The sequence below is a fragment of the Hemiscyllium ocellatum genome, chromosome 3 (assembly GCF_020745735.1).
Source record: "Hemiscyllium ocellatum isolate sHemOce1 chromosome 3, sHemOce1.pat.X.cur, whole genome shotgun sequence".
In the NCBI taxonomy this organism is placed as follows: Eukaryota; Metazoa; Chordata; class Chondrichthyes; order Orectolobiformes; family Hemiscylliidae; genus Hemiscyllium; species Hemiscyllium ocellatum.
Genome location: NC_083403.1, coordinates 50,988,188 through 51,013,937, shown reverse-complemented (window position 1 = coordinate 51,013,937; position 25,750 = coordinate 50,988,188). Strand labels below are relative to the sequence as shown.

Here is a 25,750-nt window from a genome sequence, read left to right as displayed (position 1 = left end):
GTTACACGTGGGCAGGACCAAGACTGGGGTGTCTTCTTGGTTGGGTACTTGGCAGAGCAATTGGGGAAGGTTTAAACTAGTGTGGCAGGGGGCTGGAAACCAGCAGAGTAGGACAATACATGCAGAATTTGAGTGAGAGGTTGTCAAGACAAACATGACTAAGAACAAGAAAAGGCAGGGAACACTGCTGAAAAGAGCAAGGGAGGTGGCCTAAAATGCATGTGTATCAATGTAATAAGTATAATAGGCAAGTGAGATGAATTTAGAGTTTGGTTAGTATTTGGAACTATGACATAATTGCAGTTACAGACACCTGACTGAAAGAGGGACAGGGCTGGCAGCTGATAGTCCCAGGATTTTGATGTTTCGGGTGTGATGGAAGGGGATGTAAAAGGGTTAGGGGAGTTGCATTATTGGTAAAGGAGTATCTCACAGCTGTACTGAGGGAGGATACATCACAGGACTCATAGTGAGGCAATGTGAGTAGAACTCAGTAATAGGAAAGGTGAATTCTCAGTGCTAGGGAAATACTATAGGCCACCCGACTGCCAGCAGGAGATAGAGGAGAGAACATGTAGACAGATTTTAGAAGGATGTAAAAATAGGATAAATAGGCAAAGTCTCTCCCCTGGGGTGGGGGAGTCCAGAACTAGAGGGCATAGTTATAGGGTGAGAGGGGAAAGATATAAAAGACACCTGAAGGGACAACCTTTTCAGAAGGTGGTACGTGTATGGAATGAGCTGCCAGAAGAAGTGGTGGAGGCTGGTACAGTTGCAACATTTAAAAGGCATCTGGATGGGTATATGAATAGGAAGGGTTTGGAGGGATATGGGCCAAGTGTTGGCAAATAGGACTTGATTAGGTTAGGATGTCTGGTCAGCGTGGATGCGTTTGACCGAAGGATCTGTTTCTGTGCTGGCTCTGTAATTCTAAATACTGGTGCAAAATATTCATTTAGGTTCTCACTCATTTCCTGTGGTTCCACACATCGATGGCTTTGTTGGTCTTTAAGGGGCCCTGTTCTCTACCTGTTACTCTTTTGCCCTTAATAGACTTGTAAAATTTCTTTGCATTCTCCTTGTTTCTATTCTTCCCATTATTAGCTGTAGTGTTGACTTTACAGGAAGGAATTTTGAAAATCTTTACTGTAAAGGAAGGTGGAACAGCCGCATTGTTGTTTCCGAGCAATTTGTAGCATATTGCATTTGTTATGATTTGTTTGCAAGACATAATCATTCCAGTAGCAAACCTTTTTTGTACGTGTTATCATGCATTATTATTTTAACGAGAGTATTATTGGACACTCAGAGTTATGATTAGATTATTTACAGTGTGGAAACAGGCTCTTGCAGAGCAACCCACCCAGACCCTGTCCCCTACATTTACCCCTTCACCTAACACTACGGGCAATTTAGCATGGCCAATTCACCTGAACTGCACACCTTTGGACTGTGGGAGGAAACTGGAGCACCTAGAGGAAACCCACGCAGACACGGGGAGAATGTGCAAATCCACACAGACAGCTGCCTGAGGTAGGTCTCTGGAGCTGTGAGGCAGCAGTGCTGACCACAGTGTCACCATGTCGCCCATCTTATCTGAAAGTTATTCTGATAGAAATAAACAGTCTTCGAGACTCAGAAGCTGTGAAGTTAAAAGCTCTGTTTTGGGTCATTATATCACAGAACAGAAGGTGATCCTGTCCATCATGCTCTCTGCAAGAGCAACTGGGCTTGTCCCACAGTCCAACTTTCGCCAATTCTTTTAATTTTTTTCCTCTCTCTTTATTTCTGTTCAGTTTGACTTATCAGATTTCCTTCTCTGTGGTTTTGCATTGTTTATTTCTCTTTCTTTTTCTTCCATTGGTTAAGGTGATACAATTATACTTACACCAAGATTACGGTATTTTATAAATTCTGAGTTTGTGGTTCAGTCATAATACAACCTAAATGGTGAGGTGAATATAAATCCGATTCATTCCATCTCCCGCCCAACCTGCTTCCCCTCTATCCGAAATGCATCACTTCCCTATTATAGTGAATGAATGGTTTTGACCTTTCAGGATGTGTGCTGCTAGCTGGACTGGCATTTATTACCTATCCATCATCCTCTTGATTGTTGGGCTGATCTTTCAAGAACATAATGTTTGCAATTCTCCAGTCCTCCAGCGCAACCCTCAAGTCCAGGGAAGGTTGAAAGATTATTATCAGTATTTTTGCAGTTTCTGCTCACACTCACTTCAATGTCCTTGGATCCATCCCATCTGGTCCTTGTGCTTATCATCTTTTGAGTATTTATTACCAGCTTATCCAACACCACCACCGCAGCAACTGTAAGCTCTTTTAGTGACTGGGTTTCTTCCTTTGTCGCCATTGGCCTGGGCAGCATCTGTAAAGGCAGATGCAAAGTTTTCATTTCGCATCTGTGTTATCCCTCATGCCTCCATCTGTTTTTGATCCCACTCCTCTTTTACCACTTTTTTTTAGCTACTTATGTGCCTGTAGAGGACTTTGAGAGTTCCTTACACGTGAGATGCCAGTCTTTCCTCATCATTCCTCTTCACTGCACTGCTTTATCCCTCATTTCTGAACCTTCTACATTCAGTTTAGTTCTCAATTTTGTTTTGTACTTGACACCTGTCATAAACACATTTCTTCTTTCATTTAATTTCTACCTCTATCATCATTTAATGAGCTCTCGATTTGTTTGCCCTACAATTGTGTTTATGAGGGAATATACCTTGACTCTACCAAATCCAGTGTCATCTTGAAACCAGCCCATTAATTAGCTGCTGTGTCTATTACCAATCATTGGTTCCAGTCTGTATAGCCCAGTTCTGTTCTTGTCCCTTTGAAGATGGCTGTTTGCCAGGTGGATATTTTTATTCTGAGTTGCACATTGTCCTTTGCCATGTCCTAAACATTATGATACAATGATCACTGCATCCTCATTATCTACCCGTTCTTCCTCATTCCAAAGAATCAGATTGAGCTGTGTTTTATTTTTAGTTGATTTGGCTACGTATTACTGTAGCAACACTGGCCCCCACCCTACATTAGTCCAATCCCAGTTGGTATTAGTGTAATTAAAGTCCCCATTATAGTATTGCCTCAGTTAATATTTTCTAGAAGCTAATATAATCATACCTATTGGCATTTAATTATATCTTAAAAAAAATTAGTTGGTTATTTTAGATGTGATGTACTGTGATCCAAGCTGGCAGTTTCTTGAATTTCTCAAAGTCCTCAGTTACGCCTTTCTGAATTTTGTATTATGTATAGGGCAGCACGGTGGCTTAGTGGTTAGCACTTCTGCCTCACAGCGTCAGTGACCCGGGTTCAATTCCTGCCTCAGGCAGCTCTGTGTGTGGAGTTTGCACATTCTTCCTGTGACTGCGTGGGTTTCCTCCGGGTGCTCCGGTTTCCTCCCACAGTCCAAAAATGTTCAGGTTAGGTGAATTGGCCATGCTAAATTGCTCGTAGTGTTGCCCATAGGGTAAATGTAGGGGAATGGATCTGGGTGGGTTGCGCTTCGGAGGGTCGGTGTGGACTTGTTGGGCCACAGGGCCTGTTTCCACACTGTGAGTAATCTAAAATAACTTTCCCACAATGGTTGTCAGGCAATGGGCCTATATTTTCCATATTTTCCTCTTGTCCTTAACAACGTTTGCAATAGCACCTACAATTTCCATGCCTATTTCCTTTATCAGGGTGGAAAATCTCCTCCAGTTGTGAAAGTTTTTGCATTTCATAACTGTTATTTGTTTAGTGCGATTTTCATTTTTGCTTGCGATAACGTTTGAGTTCCAGCCTTGATTTTAATTGTTACAACAAAAATTCCAAGGAAAGTATTATCATCAACTACTATTGTGACGATTTTAAATCAATTACTTATTTAATAACTCTGCTATTTCTTTATTTTCATTTCCATCATTGTCCACAGCCATTTTTAAAAGGGCTGACATGACAAATATAATAAGAGAACAATTTGCATTAACAAGCACTGAAACAGCCAAAGGTACTCGGAATACTCACAATAAGTGAATGGATAGGATGATTAGTTAACTCTTTTATGCATACTTTCACTTATAAATCTATTTAAAATATTTATTTTCTGGTAGCTTGGATATTTCCACTGCCATAAAGCAGCCTCCATGATAGGGTGAAGGAATAGTGTAGACTTGTTGGGGAATGGGAAATTAGGACAGTATTTGCCTAATCTCTGGATAACAAAATGGCCAATTTGGACAGAAAGAAGAAACTACTTCACTCGGATGACTGTGAACTTTTGAATCCTTTATCCCAAGGAGCCATGGACGCTCAGTCAGTGATCACATTCAGAGTTGAGTGAGATTTGGATGTTAAGCAGTATGGAGATTGATTAGGAAAATGGAGTTAAGGTTCAGGATCAGCCATGATTTTGCAAGTTCGCAGAGCAGTTACGAGGGGCTCTGGACCTACTACTGCTTCTGTTTCATACACGTTGTAGTCAGACAGGTGTCTTAATTTTTCTTATCAAACTGCTCTTGATTCTCCTTCCTCCTGTTCCTCTTACTTCCTGTGCTGCTATTGTCATATGTTTGGTGGTGCTGTCTGTGCTCTCACTGTGAAAAATTCTCAGAAGCACTCTGCCAACCTGTAAGTGACATCGGTGATGGAGAAGTTGTTAGAGGTGATTCTCAAAGGTAGAATTTACATGCATTTGGAGAGACAAGGATTGATTCGGGATAGTCAACACGATTTTGAGAAGGAAATTGTATCTCACAAACTTGATTGAGCTTTTGACATATAAAAGTTGTTTCTTTTCTCTCTGGAGCGTGGGATGCATGGGTGACCTTATTGGAGGTTGTAAAATCATGAGGGGCACAGATAATGTGAGTGACAAGGGTATTTTCCCTAGGATAGGGGAGTTCAAAACCAGGAGGCATATTTTTAAGGTAAGAGGAGAAAGATTTAAAAAGAACACGAGGGGCAACTTTTCTTTTTACACAGAGAGTGGTTCACATGTGGAGTGAACAGCAAGAGAAAGTCGTGGATGCAGGTACGGTCACAACGTTTAAAAGACATTTGGATAAGTTCATGAACATAGAGTCATAGAGATGTACAGCATGGAATCAGACCCTTCAATTCAGCCTGTCCATGCCAACCAGATATCCCAACCCAATAAAGTCCCACCTGCCAGCACCTAGCCCATATTCCTCCAAACCCTTCCTATTCATATACCCATCCAAATGCCTCTTAAATGTTGCAATTGTACCAGCTTCCACCACTTCTTCTGGCAGCTCATTCCAGACACGTACCACCCTCTGTGTGAAAAAGTTGTCCCTTAGGTCTCTTTTATATCTTTTCCCCCCTCACCCTAAACCTATGCCCTCTAGTTCTGAACTTCCCGACCCCAGGGAAAAGACTTTGCCTATTTACCCTATCCATGCCCCTCATAATTTTGTAAAGCTCTATAAGGTCACCCCTATGGGTCAAGTGCAGACAAATGGGACTAGTTTAGTTTGGGAATATGGTCAGCATCAACTTGTTAGAGCATGCTGTATGTCTTCACGCTGTATGATTTTGAGTATTTTGAGGCTTCTTCAGAGTGCAGAAGCATTGTTTCAATCTGCTGATGGTCTGCGGTATCATAGTTTGTGTTGCAAACATTAATACCCTCATGAGGGATGCACTAGCACACAAGTGTCCATGCCATGTCGCAGCCTATCTAATGGTGGAAAAAAGGCCTTGTGCCAAAATATTGTCAGCTCTTGAACTGTATTTCACAGCCTTTGTTCTTAATCAAAACAAGTAATTTTTTTTCCCAAAATTATTTCCATTTAGGGTCATTTGAAATTTTGCCTCCTGTGAACTTATCTATAACGTCTTATAATTTCCATACTGTCTTAAAATGGGACGTCATTGATCCATCTAGAAACATGCGGTTTAATGTTATAATCAAAAGTTACAGGTAAGTTTTTTGTTTTACTTTGTGTATATTTTAATTTAAATGATAATATTGTGTATTATAATCGAACAAAACTCTGTTTTACAGCGCTTCAACCTGGACACCTTTCTTGCCGTGTTTAAATATTTCAACACCCTATTGTGATCTCAGTGATGCTTTTTTACCCGAGGGAGGTAAACTGGGCTATTACGCCCAAGTTAACGCAGTTACAGAAACACAGAATTCAGACTTTGTTTCCACTAATCGGTTCACTTTTAAATCAAATGGTAAGCTGGAGTTTAAAGGAATTGTTTTTGTTTTTGTGTCTTTTAACAGAATGTGCAAGACTTTTGCAATCTGTGGCTTTCTTTTAAGATAATGGCTGCTTTGTGTCGGCCTTGCAGCAAATGTGTTTTGTAAGCTCCAAATCACAGTAGTAAAATTTCACTCCATCCAGGAAGATTTGATGGCTTTGAAAACAAAGTATCTGTTTCAATATAATGTTCTTAGGATTTGGTGGTATTTCCAAAAGCTTTCTACAAAAAGCGGTCCAATGCAGCTGATTCTCATTTTGCCCTCCTAATGTGACATGACAAAATGAGCGCCAAATGAAAATCGCTCTCCTATAAGAAAAGACATTTGTTAGATATCTCACTTGTGTCCTTTTAATATCAAAAATTATGTGAACATAAATGGCCCAAAAATCCTTTAACTCATCATAATTGGCTCATTCCTTATTATGAACAGTATTGCAATATGGGCAGCACATCTGTGTGGAATTTGCATATTCTCCCTGTGTCTATATGGGTTTCTGCCAGATGCTTCAGTTTCCTCCCATAGTCTAAAGATGTGCAGGTTAGGTGGGATTGGCCGTGCTAAATTGCACCTTTAGTGTCCAGTGATGTGCAGGCTGTGGAAGGGTTAGCCATGGGCGATGTGGGGGTTATGGGGATAAGGTAGTGTGGTGGCCTGGGGGACCCTCCCCCACCCCACATGAACAGCCCATCTTCTCATCTCTGAGTTAGGGAGGCAACAAGAGGAAGCTCGAAGGATAGAAGAGGCTTCAGAACAAAAGTGTTGGAGAACAAAGCCGTGAGAGAGAGAGTGACAGAGGGAGAATGAGGGAAGGAAGCGGCAAGACAGGGAGTAGGAAGGGAAGTTCTCCCACATTACCCTGAGGAACTCCTGGTGTCCTAGAACAGAGATGATTGACCTTCAACAACCACAGTCATGTTCCTTTTATGACTCCAGCCAGCAGAAAATAATACTTGCTGTTTACTATTTATTAAATATTTGTCAAGGGAGTTGTAGTATGTTCAAAATTGTAACTTTGATGTCTTATATAGCCACTATAGGTCCTCCTGAGGTAAAGCTTAAAGCTGATAACACCGATATAATAGTGGAAGTATATTTTATGCTTGCTAATTCCACTGAAGAAAGGAATGCAAAGATTTTGAACAAGTTATCATATAATATTTACTGGCATTCTGAAACCTCGAAGCTGGTAAGATTTCAATGTTTTCAAGTTTGTTTCTCTACTATTGCTACAGAAAATAAGATTTTCTTTTGGGGAAAAAAAGTTCTTTTTTTTGAATAGGTTATATGTATGAGTAAAACACCCAGTTAGGGAAGACAACCTGCTGACCTCCCTGAGTACATCAATGTGGTTGACTTAAGGGCCTTTTAAATTGACCTCGTGAGCAGCTTGAAGAATAGCATAAATTCTATTTGAAGTGCTTCTGTAAATGTTGACCTTAGCAGAAATCTTCAGGGCATGTTTTAAAAACTTGTAGAATTGTCGAAGCTAATATTAAAGGCTGACAACCTTTCTTAGATAAGCTAGTTTAGAAATCACATAGCTGTATGCTCTTTTGCTGTGTGTTTACTTAATGGAATTCTTTTCATTTGACACAGAAATTTGTCAATAAAATAAATTATTTCTATTTATATATTTTCCCATTAACATTCATCACTGCCTCACTTCATCAGTGCAAATTGTAGAGTATAGTGACCCAAGTCTAGTGTTGTAATGCTAGATAAAAAGCCCACAGGGTCATCAATTGAAATGTTGTCATGCAAGCTGTGAAATCAAATTCATTAATACATGGACAGAATTTTAGCAAGACTGCAAAATTGGTGTAAAGTCCCAATTGTTCTCCCATGTTTGACATGTTTCTGCAACCATACCTATGACAGTTGAAGTTTATTTTTGAAATCACTGAAGTTGCCATCAGAAGTGTCTGAAGATGGCTGCTCAAAGTAGGAAAAAGCAGACCCACAGATGATCCATTCAGAAACCTGACTCGGTCAAGGTTTCAATGTTGTCACAGAGCCATGCTGTGGATTCAAGTTCCACATAATCTGAGGCGGCAAATCAGTGCACTGCTGAGGGAGTGCAGTCCTTCTGCTGAAATATTAAACCCAACTTCACGTTTTATGTGGATGTAAAAGATCATGTAGCTGCATTTGAGGAAAAGTAGAGTAGTTTTCCCATTCTCCGTTCAACATCTAACCGTCAAATATAATCACTAAAACAGCATGTCTAGCTATTGCCGTTCGTGGAATCTTGCTCTGTGAAAAATAGGCAGTTATAATCGATCATAGGGTGGCACAGTGGCTCAGTGGTTAGCACTGCTGACTCACAGAGCCAGAGACCTGAGTTCAATTCCTACCTCGGGCAACTGTCTATGGGGAGTTTGCACATTCTCCCCATGTCTGCGTAGATTTCCTCCGGGTGATCCAGTTTCCTCCCACTGTCCAAAGATGTGCAGGTTAGGTGAATTGGCCATGCTAAATTGCCCATAGTGTTAGGTGGATTAGTCAGCGGCAAATGTAGGGGGGTGGTTGCACTTCGAAGGGTCGGTATGGACGTGTTGGGCCGAAGGGCCTGTTCCCACACTGGAGGGAATCTAATCTAATCTTCTAAAATGACTGGGTTCAAACTTAACTACATTTCTCTGCTGGCCTGATTATCAATGATATACAGATATAGTTTTTTTGCGTTCTGATTCTGTATCTCTCTCTCTTTCTCTGTCTCTCTCCTCTCTCTCTCTCTCTCTCCTCTCTCTCTCTCTCTCCACTCTCTCCCTGCTCTCTCTCTCCCCGCTCTCTCTCTGTCCATGTCCGCTCAATAGTTCCTATAAACAAAATCCCATTCCCTTAGTACAAATGAAGTTCTTGACCTGCACCTCTCATTTCATATTGTGAAAATATGTACACCAAGAAATATATTCACATTACACTGAAATGTATGCAGCCTTTAGGTAGAAATTTTAACACTAACCCATCTGATCATAAATTTCAATTTTTACAGGGAAATAAAATTTGCAACAGCAAAAAAACTCACCACAGAATTGAAGTGCAAACAGGAGATATTTGTGTATCTGCAGAAGTATATCTGGAAGATTTAGACCTAAAAGGAAATCTATCTCAAAAAAGATGTTTGCAAATTCAGTCAAGCAATCTGTCAGGTAATATGAATGTAAAGTTCTGATTTTAAATGATTGATTGCTCAAATCCAAAAGAAATGTAGTCGGAGCAGATATTGGCATGAGACAGCACAGTGCATTGCAGATACTAAAGGGAAACATAGGATCTGAAATATACAGCTGTCAACCTTCAGTAACTTAAACTGCAATACTGAATATCCCCCATCAGTTAGTTCTGTTGGGGTAGTGATAGCACGACCTAAGTAATTGGTCATTCTCCATAAAAATGAAACTCATTTGACCATACACTTAACAGTATGCAGCAAAATTCACTAGTATATAAATGATGCCATCAGAAAGTTTTCACTGTGAACTGAAGCAACACAACAATCTGGCTTGTTTTACACTGATAATATGGACCACTTGATCACTAGAATATTTGATCAACCTGGTCCCATAGCTGCCAGTTAAGAAGTTTGTAGTATTATTGAATTCACAGTATATTCCAAGTCATTGTATCATAAAAGAAAATTGCCCTTCTGCTGACTGCTTTACCAATTACTTTACATTGGAGTCCTATGGTTACTGGCAGGATGGCCAGCAACCAATGAAGGAAGTTTTAATTTGTAGTCACATATGGATTTGGGTATGGAGAGGGATTGAACAAGCAAAAATGTCTTTGTGTCAAGAAGCAAGGTCTAACCTCCTAACTTCCAGGCCATAGAACTTCTTCAAAGATGCAGATTGATTATTAACACATGCTAATTGATTAGTTAAAATGATATATCAGTTGACATTTGCTCTACATTTAATGGTCTGTCCACGAGTTTTCTGTGATAGCAAGTGGTATAGTAAAAGTTGGACAAGCCCTGTAATGGACTGAACTGTAATAAGTGCTCCCTATCCTCAGCTGCTTTCTTACCTTCTGAGTAAGGGTTTCTCCATATCATGTCTGCTGAGAAACTACTTTCTGTACTTCACAACATTTCTGTCATATCAGGTATGGTGGCCCTAGGCTACCAATATTGGATTTCATGTGAGGGCAATATGAGCAAGTCTAATGCCAGCCTACTGTACAAGGACCTGTAATTGGACAGCAGTGAGGGAGTAGCTCACGGCTGGCACCACAAGATGCACGGTGATTGAATTTCCTTGACAAATCCAACCTGACCATTACTGACTCATCATTCTACTCCCCTTCATTCACAAAGTGATGGAAGGGGTCATCAACAGTATAAAGTGACAAATGCAAATGACTAACCTGGTCTCTGATGTCCACTTTGGGATCCACCAGGCCCATTTAGCTCCTGACCTCATTATAGCCTTGGTCCAAACATTGCTAAATTTCAAGTTGCAAGTTACTGCTGTTGACACCATGGCTGCATTTGACCAAGTAAGGAATGGGAATCAGGTGGAAGATTCACTGTTAGTTAGAGTCATGCCTAGCACAAATGAGACGTTTATAGTTTATGGATATCAGTCATTTCAGTTGCAGCTTATCTCTGCAGGAGTTCCTCAGGGTCGTATTGTACACGCAGCCATCTTCAACTGCTCCCAATGATCTTCATCATAAGGTCATTTGTGGGGATGTTCTCAGATGGTGCAATGCTTATCACCATTCACGACTCCTCAGATAATGAAGCAGTCCTTGTCCAAGTAGAGTGAAACTTAGGCAACATCTAGGATGGGGCTGTTAAGTGACAAGTGACATTCGCATTGCCCAAGTGCCAGACAATAACCAACAACAGAGAATCTAACCAGCTGTCCTGACATTCAATGGTATTACTATCACTGAATCTTCCATTATCAACATTCTGGGAGTTACCATTGAGGAGAAAATGAATTGGAGTTGTCTTTTAAATACGGTGGCTACAAGAGCAAGGGAGAGATTGAGAATTCTGCAAAGAATTACTTGCCAGATTCCCCACAGCCAAAAATGGCACAAGTCCTGAGTGTGACAATACACTGTGCTTGCCTGAATCAATGCAGTGCCAACACTATTCAAGGAGGTTGACACCATCTAGAACAAATCAGCCCACTTTATTGGCACCACATCTACATAGCAAAGTTGAGGAGCACCTTCCAAGCTCATGACCTCTCCCATCCAAATGAACATAGGCAGCTGGTGCATGGGAACAACGCCACTTGCAAATTCCTCTCCAGACTTCTCACCATTCTGACATGGAAATGTGTTCCTTCACTGTCAGAGTCAAAATCATGGAATTTCCTTGCCCCAATTTCCCACGGATTGCAGCAGTTCAAGAGGCAACTCACCTCCACTTTTTCTCCAGTGCAATTATGGATTTGCAATCAGTCTTGGTCTAGTTAGAAGGCAGGGAAGAGACAAAAAAAAGGTAATATTGGACAGTTAGTCTCCGGTTTGTCATTAAGGAAAATGTTAGAGTATTGTAAAGGATGTAATAGCAGAGCGTTTGGAAGTACATAGTTTAATCGGGCAGAGTTAACATGGTTTCATAAAGGGGCAATTATGCTGAACAAAGTTATTAGAATTCTTTTGAAGAGGTAATTAGGAAAAAGATAAAGTGGAAACAAGTAGATGCAATATATTTGGATTTCCAAAAGCTGTTCACTAGGTACTTACCCATGGCTACTTCATAAGATACAAGCCAATGATGTTAGGGGTCTCATGTTAGCATGGATGGAGTATTGGCTAATGAATAGAAGATAGCAAGTAGAGATAAGGGGAGGGGGATTTTCATGATGACAACTTGTAACTAGCAGAGTCCCACGTGGATCAGTGACCACAATTATTTGCAATCTGTATTAATGACTTGAATGGGGAAAGTGAATGTACTCTCTCCAAATTTGTGGAGTACACAAAAAGAAAAGTGGGAAGGCAAGTGGTGAGAAAGATAAAAAGTGTCTGCATTTGGGTATAGACAAGTTTAAGTGAGTGAGCAAATAAGCTGACACATGAACAAAATTGACATTGTGCACTTTGACAAGGACAATGACAAACTAATAAAGAAGGTAAAAGTTTATGGGATCCGGGGTGACTGGGCAAGTTGAATCTGAAAATCAACTCAGTGACAGAAGACAGGGAATAGTGGTAGAAGGTTATTTGTGTGACTGGAGCCTGGTGTGCAGTGGGATACCACAGGGATCAGTGCTTATTATTTGTTTGGATAATCTCCTTTGTCGTCTTTGGAACCGAGAAGGTTATGGGGAACTTGATGGATGTGTGTAAGATTGAGGGGCATAGACTGGGTGAAAAGAAAGCAGCTGTGCCCTTCAGTTGTTGGGTCAATAACAGGGGAACATAATCTTAAACTTAAAAGCAGGAAGTCTAGAGGGAATTTGAGGTAAAACTTTGTCACTTAGAAGGTGATGGGGATTTAGAAGGTAGCCGACATGGGGAAACCTTTTAAAAGTACTTGGATGAGTACTAGCGTGGGAAAGTAGGAATAGCATAGATAGTATTACATTTTTGATAGTGGAGCCTCTTCTGCATGTATGATCATGTGACTAGAGGACATACTCTCAAAGAAAGGGTCTCCCAATTATGACTGGAATGAGGAGGAATTTCTTATCTATGTAGTGAATCAGTGGAATTAATTGCCCCAGAGGGCAGTTGAGGCTGGGTTATTAAGTATATTTAAGATTGAGAGAGACAGGTTTTCATCCATATGGGAATTGAGGATTATGTGGAAAAGTGAGGAAAGTGGACTTGGGGTTATCAGATTAGTCACAATCTCATTGAACAGAAGACTCAATGGGCTGAGTGGCCTACTTCCTACTGCTATGTGGTGGCCACATTACCATCGCCCTGCAATTTCTTTTCTCTTCAGATAATCATTCCATTACCTTTCAAAACCATGGTTCCATCATGCTTCTCATAAGCATCCAGCACACTGCAGAAATTCAGGCTGTGTCAGTTCCAGGATGTTGGAATTGTAGGCAAATGGATGGACTTTCCAGGGAATGTCAAAAAATGGACCAGTGGGAAGAGGAACTAATGAGGTGAAGAGAGTGCTGGTAAAGAAGATTGAGGAATTATTGCAAACCAATGAGGGAGTCTCAGAAAGTGGGCTGGCTGTACACAACAGATCCAAATGGAGTAATGCCATTAATACACAGTGACAGTCAGTGTCCAGGGCTAGTGCAGAGCTCTGAGTGAATTGTACTCGATGGCGGCCTTACGTAACTACACATATGTGCCAAACGCTGTTGGCTGATATCAGGTGACTTGCACTTATACTTTTAATGAGAGGTCCCCCAGACATTTGCTTCTAAAGGGACAGGGAAGATGATTGACAGACAACAAAGTCAAAGCAGCAGAATTTCCTTGAGGCACCGGCAAAGGCAAATGAGCACCTTAAACACTCATTGCACACCGATGGTAAGCCACTCTGCTCCGCAAGCCTGCCCTGCCATTGAACGAGATTGTGACTGGCATCAGCTCCTTGTAGTACTCAACCTGCTGATATTTCAAAAATCTATCTGCCTCTTCTTAAAATGCTCTGTGATCTAGCCTCCACAACTTTGTGGTAGAGAATTCCAGACATTAGCTACTCTCTGAGAAAAGCAATTCTGTTTTGTCTCAGCTTTTTGACCAAGAGCTATAGTATAAGGGAACAATGTCTTCTGGTTTGCGCTTGCCCCACTAGTGGAATCATTATTTCGACGTCCACACTGTCAAGCCCCCTCAATCTTGTATGTTACAACAAGATCATCCCTCACTCTTCTAACCTCGAATTAATAAAGGTCTAGTCTGATAGAGTGCTCTTGATACATCAACCCCTCATCCCTGGAATCGGCCTAGTAAATCGCTTTTGAGTAGACTCCAGCACCAGTTACTCCTTCCTTGAATACGGTGACCCAAACTCCAGATAGTACTTCAGGTGCAGCCTCATCAGTACATTGTACAGTTGTGACAAGACTTCACTGTTTCTAAACACCAACCACGTACAGTATCACACGGTCCTGAAGAAACTCTTCAGCCCATCGAGTCTGCACTGACAAGAAGCTACTGTAAATCTAAACTAGTCCCACTTTCTATATGTAGTCCATAGCCTTGATCATTATGGCATCTCAAATGCTCACCCAGTTTTTTTTTAAGAACGGTTTTGATGCTTCCTCATCAACTGCCCTCCCAAGTAGTTTATTCCAGATCCCCAGCATCCTCTGGGTGAAAGAGGATTTTCTGAAATCCCTGCCTTTCACCTTTAAAGTTATGCTGCTTTGTTATTGACCCTTCAACTAAAGGGAACAACTGCTTTCTATCCACTCTGTCCATGCCCCTCATAATCTGATACATCTCAAATCAGTTCCCCTTTGAGCCTTTTCTGCTCAAAGAAAACAAACCAAGATTACCCAGCATCTAGCAATAAAGGCCATAATTGCCACCTTAGTTACTTGCTGCCTGCATGCTAACAGTCTGCATTTCATGCACAAGAACACCTAGATCCATCTGCATTTTTTTAAATGTCTGTTAATTTAAGTAATAGCCTGAGAACTGAAGAGACTGAGCCAAATGTGTGAGCACTGACTTGGAGTTCCAATAACAGTACCAGCCATGGGAATTCAAGAGACTCCCAAAGGACAACTGCATCAGAGACTTGTCAATATTCCACTCTGTGAAAGCAACAAGGTTTCGATGGAGAGTTCCCCAAGGTAATCAGTGCTGTACTGTAAACATTGCAAACCAGCTACTGGGAGTGTTTCACTGTCTCAACTGCAGACGGTTCTCACAGGGAGAAGAGGCAGAAACTCTGAGCCTGAGGGAAAGTGAAGAACTTTTGAGATAAAGAACAACTTCAGAATGAGAAAGACAGAGACATAGAGTGTGAAAGAATTTCAAAAGCCCATTCCAAGGATGTAACAGAATATTGCCAAACAGCAAACCAGGCTGGAGCCAACAGAAGGTCCTGAGCACAATTTTCCTGGCAATTAGGGTATAAAACCAGAGGAGCACTTGGATCTAAATTACAGGCTGGATGTGGCCAAGTAGAGTGTAAGGCAATCTCCAAACCTTGGCAAATGAATCGAACGAGAGCTTGTAACCGGGAAGGTTAAGCAATGAATGTGGAAATAGACAACGAAAGAGATGAGACTCTTGAGTAATCACCTTGTATAACTCGCATCAGATCTGTGTTCTTGGTGTCTAACTTGTGCTTGTGGCTTTTACTAACGTAGTGACAGTAACTCAGAAGATCTTGTAGATACAATAGAGTCTAATTCCAATCTCTGGGATAAGGAAATGCAAATAGAGGTAGAACCAGAATAAGACTTGATGACTGGAGACCCAGAAACGGAAGCAAGGACGTTGTAGGACAAGATTCTCCAAAGGAACCATTGCTGCTGTGAAAACCATTCAGACAAGCAGAGTAAAATCTCAAGGAATGGAGGCAGCAGGTTTGGAGCTGGACAGTTAGATGGATATCAAAGAGAAGTCAATGCAGGATCTCTGACAACAATGAAATAGAGAAGAGGGAGTCAAAGAAATGACTAACTAGCTGAAGCAAAACTGAATGACTAGAAGTAGCAGGAGTATAGTCTCAATCCTTCTACAACATTCATCAGCTCATAACTCATAATCAGCCATTACTCAAATTTCAGTTTCAGAAATTCAGGAAAGAAATTTCTCCTCTGCATAAAAACGATTGACCCACTGATACTGTACTCCAGTGTCCTAGATTTATCGCTCTGGCAACAACCTCTCAGTCAAACCCTTCAGATACTTGTATGTTATAAATCAGATTGGTTTCATTCTTCAGAACCCCTGAGAGTAAATGTGTGATTTTCTAGACCATGATCACTCCTGCAAAAGGAAATTGTCAAGAACAGTACAGTGCACCATGGGCATACTGGTGATTCTGGCTAGGCCCACTGAATGATACCTCTGGATATATCTTGGCATCTGAAGTGTTGTCTGGATGCCAATGACTTGGTGAATCCTGTCAGCGTGGTTGTTGATCCAAGAATAATTGGACTGCAGCAGGAACAAAGAAATGGTTGTGACTTCCTGGGGATCTGGTGAATATTAAACAGCAGCTCTGGTTGTTGACAAATCTTCCTGGTGGTGCTGCAGGATTTGATTCTTGGGTCAATAGTCAATGATGCCCTGTACCTGTGGGGTATAACCAAGCACAAACCTCAGCACCCACTCATCCTGACTGGCATCATTGTAGACAAAACTGATGTGGGTTGCCAATTCTAACAAACCGGCCACTCTCATTTGTATGCTGCTGAAAGGGAGATGCTGAGTCCATCTGCCATGGCATACATTGAGGATCCAGCAGTGAAGTTGGTGTTAGTGCTGACTGAAAGCTACTAATAATGTGTGAGCATTATTTGTTCATGGGTTGTGGGCATCACTGGCTAGGCAGTATTGGTTGTGAATCCCTAATTGATTTGGAGATAGTGATGGTGAGTTGCCTTCTTGAATTGCTGCAGTCCTCAGGATGCAGAGACACCCACAATCCTTTCAGGGGAGGTGTTCCAGAATGTTGACCCAGCAACAGTAAAGCAATGGCAATATAGTTCTCAATCAAGAATGTGTCGGGCTTGGAGAGGAACTTGCAAGTAATGGTGTTTCCTTCTACCTGTTGTCCTTGTCTTCCTTGGTGGGAGAAGTCACTGGTTTGGAGGGTGCTGTCAGAGGGGTCTTGTTGAATAATTGCAGTGAGTGTAGTAGATGGTACACACTACGGTTTCTGTGTATTGGCGGTGAAGGGAGTGAGTGTTGATGGTGGAGGATTCTGAAAATCAAATCTGCTGCTTTGTCCTAGATGGGATCAAGCCTCTAGAGTGTTGTGGGAGCTACACCCATGCAGACATCACACTCCTGACTTCTGCCCTCCTCATTTGGGTTCACCTCTGTCAAGACTCTCCTTAACCTTCTGTGCTCTAAAAAGAACACATTTTCTGTAAACTCTCCATGTACCATTCTCGTAAATGTCCTTTGCAACCTTTATAAGGCCTTGACATGCTTTCCAAAGAATAGTGGCCAGAGTCGGTTGCAGTACTCCTGCTGCAGCTAGCTAGCTTTATTCTCCATAAAGATTTATCCTACTTTCCTTCTGTGGTTTTTATTTTAAACATAAAGCCAAGGCTCTCCTATGTTAAATGAAAATACTAAACATTTCCTCTAGGGGCAGTAATTGGACAGTGTCTGAACTCCATGTAAAATGGGCACACATGCCTACAACAGAGTTGGTTGAAATAATTCTCAAATTTGAGCATTGAGCCTCATTTTAAAATTTGTAGCAAGGTGTCTGGGCTCAACGTGCCTCCAGAGTTAGTGCACCAGGTGACCCATTCCTTAGCAGTAGCCATTCTGTCCATCCCCAGAGAAGAAATGGAGGTCAGCGATTGTGTTAAAGGTCCATTAAGTGCTGTCAAGTTAGAAGCAAGACAATAGAAATAGAAACACTAGCCTGAGTGCACACAGTACTGCTTTACTGAGTTGTTTTTTCATAAATATTACTTAACAGACTGATGAATGAGCTGGCATTGCCTGGTTAAGTTGGGCACTTTACTTTCAAAAGCCCTGAGGGGGTTACCTAAAAACAGTGAAGACCAATGTGGTGGCAACACTACAGGAAGTGGTAGCCACTGTATTCACATTATGATTGAACATTGGTACAAGTTATACCAGTGTCTACCCCAGTTCTCCCCAGTGTCCTCTGCAGGTTTACCCAATTTATTTATGTGGAGTTATTATGCAAGGAAACTTGAAAAAGAAAACCTAATGTCTTTGGTATTTAACTTTACAAGAAAGCTTGGTCCTAAACCATCTTAACCAGAAGCTAAAAATCAGCTCTAATTTTTCTGAACATCTGTAATCAAGGGAGGTGACTATTTAGCTCAAGGTGAAGATCAGTTCTCCTTGAAGTTGGGAATCCTTTTGGAAGTTGGGAGGGGAAACCTGCAACAGCTTCACTGGGCAACAACACGTTTTAAAAAATCATGTTGGCAAAGAAGGAATTTTTCATGGACATTCCCTGACTGCTTCCTAAAGACCAGCCATGTGAAGACAAACATCATTTATGAATAGCATGCAATATTTTGACAGATTCAGTGCATTTGCCTTGGTCAGCAACCCCAACGAATGAGACCCCCACCACTCGGAACGAAGAGCTGAGTTGCCCTATGGAAAAAATATATGAAGATTATAACTCGACGACTTACACTTACGAATACTATGATGATGATGATGAATACCCAGACAATGAGGACGACCAGAAGGTTGAGGAGCACCGAAGTAAGCTATTGAGCTATGTGCTTGGTCCGCTGTCTGGTCAAAGCTTGTACTTATTTCCTGCCCAGATTAGTCTTGTTGCCTAAACTGTAGCTGCTGAAGTGGCCCATACAAGAAAGAAATTTCTCTCCACGTTGTGTCTAATAAAGTTAACAATGTTGTTGGTGCTGCTGATACTTCTAGGCCCTCCGAGCAGGAGTGCTGCTATCATGCTTTGTCACGCTCACCTACCTTGTGCTATCCGCACATATTCTCCATAGCTTGTCTGTAAACTCTCTAACATCAGTAATCGAGCTAAACCGAGATCAACCCCTCATTCAGCTGCTCTCTAGAAGAAATTTCTGTAGCTTCACAGCTCTGATAATATGATATGGCTGAAGTACTGACACAGTTTCTGGATTTGCTTTTTTTTTTAAGTCTCATTTTGCTCTTGCAATTTCAAATGCCTTTTCATTTGTCTGATGCTGTGAAAGATCATAAACAGATGATAAGTTTTAGTATCCATCTTTCAAAGGCCTGTTTTCTTCCATGGATCTTTATTTGTTGAACAGGCACCTGAGGTCCACAAGAAAATGGTTACAATGTATCTGATGAGTTTTGTCCTTGGTACAATGTTCTTGCAGTTAACGCATCCTTCATCTTCTTGAAATTATCCTGGCTACCTCTATCCTTCTCAATTATTTTTGTTATCATTTGACTCATTTCTATTATCATTTGTCCTAAATGTATAAACATATCCATTAGTATAGGTTTCCAATTTTCACTCTAGCATTTTCTAATGTATTCTTTCTAACTACCTTTTTTTCTGTTTTCTCTATACTCCATTCATACTCTAAACTTCTCAATGTTACTTAATCTCCAGTGTTTCTAATTCTGCATGTAGCACTGTCGTTCCCGCCCCTGTTTTATAACCTTGATGTATGTCCAGTTCTTTGAATAATTGCTCTGTGTACAGATTGAGTAATTTTGATGACAGTACACAGACTGTACTTTGCTCTTCACTCAAAGCATCTCTAATTGTCCTCCTTTGAGTTTGATGCTTGCCTTATGGTCCCATAAGGATAATCTCAGCAACAAAATTCCTTTGTTGTTACCATTACATTTCAGAAAATCTATCTATTTGTTTATTAACTTAACACAATTAAAGGCTTTTTTCATAGTGAAGCATGTAGAAATATTTTTGTTTACTTCGAGATACTTTTTTGAAGCATGTTCTTTGATTAAATGTTCCTTTTCTTGTTTCTAGATCCAAGTCTAAATCCAGGCATTTCCTTTAATTTCTGCTTCCAATGTTTTTTTTGTTATGTTCCAGAGATCCCTTTAATGAGATGACTCATTAAGCTTAGTTCTAAAATGATTGCACTTTGTATTCTTAGTCATTTAGTTGATCATATATTTCTGTTTATCGCTTTGAATTGTATTTCTCCAAAGGCCTTCAGGTGTTCTGTTGTCCTTCCATCTGTATCTGGAGCTTTCTCTGTATTCATCAGTTTTGAAGCATTCTTCACCTCTGTTAACTTAATGTTTCACACATCGTTTGTCTATATCTTGAGGATTCCTTCGAGTTGGATCTTTATACTTCAATGTTCTGCCCATCTTTTTGCTACTACACCTTGTTCATGAAATATCTTATCATCTTTGCCTTTCATGCCTCCACTATCTTTTGTTTCATTGTCTTTCTGTCAGTCAAAGGTTTCACCTTCTGGTGCATAAGTCTCAATTTGATTTGAATTTCCTTCCGGCTCCAATATGTCATCACCTATTCGCTACACATTTTTTCTTTAGTCCAACTACATTTATTCTTTGCTTGCATTTTTATTATGCTTGGTGTTTCTTTTCTTTCTTCATTCTATCGTTGCTCATTCTGTACAACATTAAAACTAAGAGTGGGTAATTAAGCCCCTGCTTGAGCCTGCTGTGCCATTGAATAAGGTGCCAGTTGTAGCTTCAAATCTGCATTCCCATCTACCCCGGATAACACTTCAACCATTTGCTTAACAATAATTCCTCTACCTCTGCCTTAAAATATTCACGGAACCTGCTTCCTTTTTCAGGAAGAATGTTCCAAAGATCTCGATACTTTGACAGGGGGAGAAAATTCACCTTTCTGTATTTTAAATGGCCAATCCATGATTTTTAAACAGTGATCCCCTAGTTCAAGATTCCACCGTAAGGGAAAACAACCTCTCGATATTTACCACGTACTTTTAGAATACTGTGTACAATTCTGGCCTCCCTATCATAAAGAAGGATGTTGTTAAATTTGAGAAGGTGCAGTAAAGATTCACAAGCATATTACTGGCACTGGAGAGTTTCAGCTGTAGGGAGAGGCTGAATGGTCTGGGGCTGTTTTAGCTGGAGCATCAGAGGCTGAGGGCTGACCTTTATAGAGGTCTATAAAATCATGAGGGATAGGGTGACTAGCCAAGGTTTTAGTTATGTTGGAGGGTGTGGGAGTCCAAAGCTAGAGGGCATAAGTTTAAGGTGACAGGGGAAAGTTTTAAAAAGTACCTGTGGGGTAATATTTTCACACAGAGGGTGGTGTGTGTTTGGAATGAGTTGCTGGAGGAAGTGGTGGAAACAGATACAATTATAACATTGAAAGGGCATCTGGATGAGTATATAAATAGGAATGGTTTAGAGGGGGATGGGCCAGATGCTGGCAAATGGGACTAGGACAGATAGTGATGTCTGGTCAGCATGGAGGGGTTGGATCAAAGAGTCTGTTTCTGTGCTGTACGACTCTGCGACTACATCAAGACCTCTCAGGATGTTGTATATTTTAGTCAAGTCAAACCTTACTCTTCCAAACCCCAGTAGATATAAGACTAGCCTATCCAACTTTCTTCATAAGTTCAACCTGTCTATTTCAGGTATTACCTTCTCTTGACTGCTTCCAGTGTATTTAAATCTTACTTTAAATAAGGCGACCAATATTGTGCACAGTACTCCAGTGTTTCATTTCTGGCTATCTTCCAATCTTATTTTCTCTTGTGTTTTGTCTGATGTTGTTCCAGTTTGTTTGTTCTTTTCTGGAACTAAAAAAAACTTTGAAGGCAGGCTATCCTGGAATATGGGGGGTGGGGGGGGGGAGGTGGTGGTGGTGGTTAGGCAGGGGTAAACTGAAGCATTGCTGTGCATATTCTGGATAAGGATCAGAAAGTTAATTAAATGTATGCCTTGCGTCCTTCTAGATAATCTTGATATAGCAGGTCCCTGTAATAAATTAGAATATTTAGTTTTTTTGTTACATAAGGCTGTTTATCCTCAAATATGTAAATTTCACAAAAATGTGCTTGTAATATATTTACTCTTAGGTTGTTCGGTTGATTTCTTTTTTTGTCTTTTTTTGTCTTTTTAGTCCTTCCATTTATGACAATAGTAATTATTCTCAGTATTGCCTTCTCGCTAATTGCAACACTGTTCATCTGTCATTTTGTTAAGAAGAAGCAAGTATTGCCCAAAGTTTTGGTAAGTTTGCAATTTTTTTCTGCTGGTGGAAAGGGCTATTTCATATGTGATTAAATGTAACGAGCCAAGATGACAGGAACAGAAAATTACACTTTGTGAATTTGCTGATTCAGATTTAATTAAAAATCGTGCTATGCCTTTGTGTCAATGTTTAGATATATGTGTACTGTGTCTACTAAAATTATGCTAGGACGAACAACTTCAGAGCAAGCAAATTGCTGATGTATTGGGAAAGCAATTATATCACAGTCATTTCAGTATATGAAGAGATCAAGGTTAATAAACGTGTACAGAATTTTAGCGTTGGCTGAATTTGATTAATGAGGAACAAAGCTTTAGAATGCAGCAAGATAGCAATGCATTAGACAAGTGTGAATTCAATCCACAGAGCATTTTTACTCAAACAAATAGAAGTACATTTGAATGAGGAGATGCATTTGACATTTGTTACCCATCTTATTTAAATATAACTAAGATTATAATCTAATTTCTAGGTTCATCGCATTATGGGTGAAAGGGGTAAAGCATACATGGATGTAAACATGGAATCTGATGAAAGCAACTTAAGTGAGGTGAAAGGAATGGAGAAGGCGCCTATTGTTCGTGAAGTTGACAAATGTGATGAGACACAAGAGGAAATTACCAAATCTTCAGACATCTTTGATGTTGACCGAGTTAATACTGATGTGAATGACAGTGAACCAGTAAATACTGACTTGGATGATCCATATGCAGCTAAGATTGATATCAATGGCATAGACCAAAGATGTCCTAGTCAGGACAACATTGAAGTAGAAGACAGTATTCTGGAGAAAACATCTGATTCGTATAAGACTAATTCTGAGCCGGTGACACAAATCTGTGCAGATAATTGGGGTTATGACAAACCTCAAGTACTGTTTGCACTTTAAATAATTGCACAGATTCACCGAACTATCCTCCATTGTGATGGAATAAAGCACTGGTGTATTGCCACTTTATAATACTAAACCTTTTTACTTGTGAACATGGTGGACATCAGTTTTCTTGCAAAGTGAACGTGAGATTGGTCCACAACAGTTGCAGCCTAATTGTTTAAAATTGCCTATGACAAATATTTTAAACAATGTTATTCCTGAGTCAATGATGACCGTGACCTTGGATTGGAGGTACAACTCAAAAATTGCTGAGGATACAAAACTTGGAAACAATTTTCAACCATGAAGAGAACAGTGTAGAATGTCAAAAGAACTTTGTGAACTTGAAAGTGTGTGCAAATATTTCAATATTGAGATATATGAGGCGATGCATTTGGTAGGAAGAACATGGAGAGACAATATAAAACAAAAGGTCAAACTCCTAAAGGAGGTGCATGTATATTTGCAAAATTAAAGGTGACAGTTCAGGGCAATAAATGTACCGTATTGTAGGGTTTGTTAATAGGTGCATATGATACAAGAGCAAACAGATAATTTTGAACTTTTGTTTGTTAATTTCTGTGACTTGGGCATCGTTGACTGGTCAGCTTTGATAGTCCATCCCTACTTGCCCTTCAGAAGGTGGTAGTGAACTGCCTTCTTTAATCGCTGATTCAACTGAGTGACCTGTTAGGCTATTTCAGAGGGCAGTCGAGAGTCCACCACATTGCTGTGGCTCTGGTGTCACATGTAGGCCAGGCCAGGTAAGGATGGCAGATTTCCTTCCCTAAAGGACATTAGTGAATCAGATGGGTTTTTCCGACAATTGACAATGGTTTCATGGTCATCAATTGACTCTTAATTACAGATTTGTTTTTGTGTAAGATATTAATTTAGCTTAGAGTTCTGAGTGCCAAATTTCAGGAAGAATATGAAGGCATTGGAGAGGAATACTTTCAGGGATGAGGGATCTCAGTTATGAATTCAAATTGGAGAGGTTGGGACTGTGTTCCCTGGAAGTAGAAGGCTGAAGTGAGATCCGACAGCTGAGAGGACCTCTGGTGATGGTTTTCAAAATTGAGGGGTCTAGAAAGTAGATGGGGATCGCCCCACACAAAGAGATCAAGAGCAAAAGGGGATGGTGTTAAAATAATTGGCTCAGGAACCAGAGATGATATTGGGAAAAAGAGCTTTTGCACTCAGTTGAATGGTGAGGATCTAGAATGGCCTTTTATGAGAGTACAGTACAGAGGTTCAATCAATGCATTCAGAAGGGAATTAGAATATTATTCAAAAAAAAATATGCTTATTGGGAGAGGTCTGAAGAAGGCATTAAATAAAACTCTCATTCTGAGAGCTGCAGTAGACACCAGCAGAACACCTTCCTTTGGCAGTGTAATAATTCTGGTGTGCAACAATGATAACTGAAACAGTCAGAATGACATTTGTATATTAAAGGCTGCACATTCACAGGAGGCCAACATAATTGAATGCTCGGTTATGTGATTATGAAATACAGTTTTACAAGGAATGCTTTTGAGTTAACAATGCTGTACTTGGCTTGGTGGTCATGATCTTACTTCAGAGTCAGAGTTTGTACTCGACTCTCCTTTAAAAATCTAAACTGAATATAGTACTGAAGGAGCATTGTACTATTCGAGGCAGGTTTTAGATGAGCCATTGGAATGTAAGTTTGTCTTGGAATATTAGCAAAGAATGGATGATAGCCAATTAGCAACCTGTTCTGGTTGGTTTAATAAAATTAAAATTTCAAAATGCATTAGTTCTCAGGAAAGCTTGACATTCCATTAAATTAGGCCTTCTCTGGCTTGTTAGCAAGGCATAAAAGACCTTTGCTGAAAATGTGTTGCTGGTTAAAGCACAGCAGGTCAGGCAGCATCCTAGGAACAGGAAATTCGATGTTTCGGGCCAGAGCCCTTCATCAGGAATCATACTACATAAAAGACCTTTCTCAAGGAAGAGAGTCAATGTTCGCCTAAACAAAACAAAGTATTGCAAAGGCTGGAAACTTAAAATTTAAAGAAAAGCAGAACATGCTGGAAATAAGCAGCAGCTGTGACTATACCTGTGAGGGAGAAAAATACTTAACATTCCAGGATCACTGATCTTTTGTGAACAACGGGTCCTTATTTGTTTTTCCTGGAGTAATTCCATTCATCGGCATTCTCTTCCAAATTTAACAGCTGTTTCCTGAGGCTCAAAGCACATAACTGAACACTGTACTCTGTATCACGTCTAATCAAAGCACTGCATAACATTTTAACATAACATAATTTTTTAAGTTAAAAACCACATAACACCAGATTATAGTCCAACAGGTTTAATTGGAAGCACACTAGCTTTCGGAGCGACGCTCCTTCATCAGGTGACTGTGGAGGGCTCGATCGTAACACAGAATTTATAGCAAAAATTTGCAGCGTGATGTAACTGAAATTATACATTGAAAAATTGATTGTGTATTAAGTCTTTCATCTGTTAGAATACAGTGATAGTTTCACTTCTTTCATGTGTAAATCACAAAACCTTTTTTTTAAAAAAAAGTTGCATTCTCGGGTTAGCTGTTAACAATGGTGATAGCTAGACAATATGTTGAAGGTGTTAGACATATTGTCTAGCTATCACCATTGTTAACAGCTAACCCGAGAGTGCAACTTTTAAAAAAGGGTTTTGTGATTTACACATGAAAGAAGTGAAACTATCACTGTATTCTAACACATGAAAGGCCTCACAGACAATCAATTTTTCAATGTATAATTTAAGTTACATCACACTACAAATTTTTGCT

The 25,750-nt window shown here is 40.2% G+C and overlaps 1 protein-coding gene across 2 annotated transcripts in view; it reads left to right on the top strand.

Moving 5' to 3' along the window:
* Nucleotides 1-25,287, top strand: part of LOC132805495 (interferon gamma receptor 1-like) — a 38,314-nt gene extending 13,027 nt beyond the window's left edge. Inside the window, exons 2-8 of one of the 2 annotated variants that reach the window (XM_060820608.1) lie at nucleotides 5,824-5,950; nucleotides 6,035-6,213; nucleotides 7,273-7,430; nucleotides 9,240-9,396; nucleotides 18,392-18,580; nucleotides 21,939-22,048; nucleotides 22,543-25,287. In XM_060820608.1, coding sequence (XP_060676591.1) covers nucleotides 5,824-5,950; nucleotides 6,035-6,213; nucleotides 7,273-7,430; nucleotides 9,240-9,396; nucleotides 18,392-18,580; nucleotides 21,939-22,048; nucleotides 22,543-22,959 — 1,337 coding nt within the window. In that variant the 3' untranslated portion in view covers nucleotides 22,960-25,287. The remainder of the gene's footprint in view (nucleotides 1-5,823; nucleotides 5,951-6,034; nucleotides 6,214-7,272; nucleotides 7,431-9,239; nucleotides 9,397-18,391; nucleotides 18,581-21,938; nucleotides 22,049-22,542) is intronic. The other variant, XM_060820616.1, reaches the window with a different exon arrangement.
* The last annotated feature ends 463 nt before the right edge of the window (nucleotides 25,288-25,750 follow it).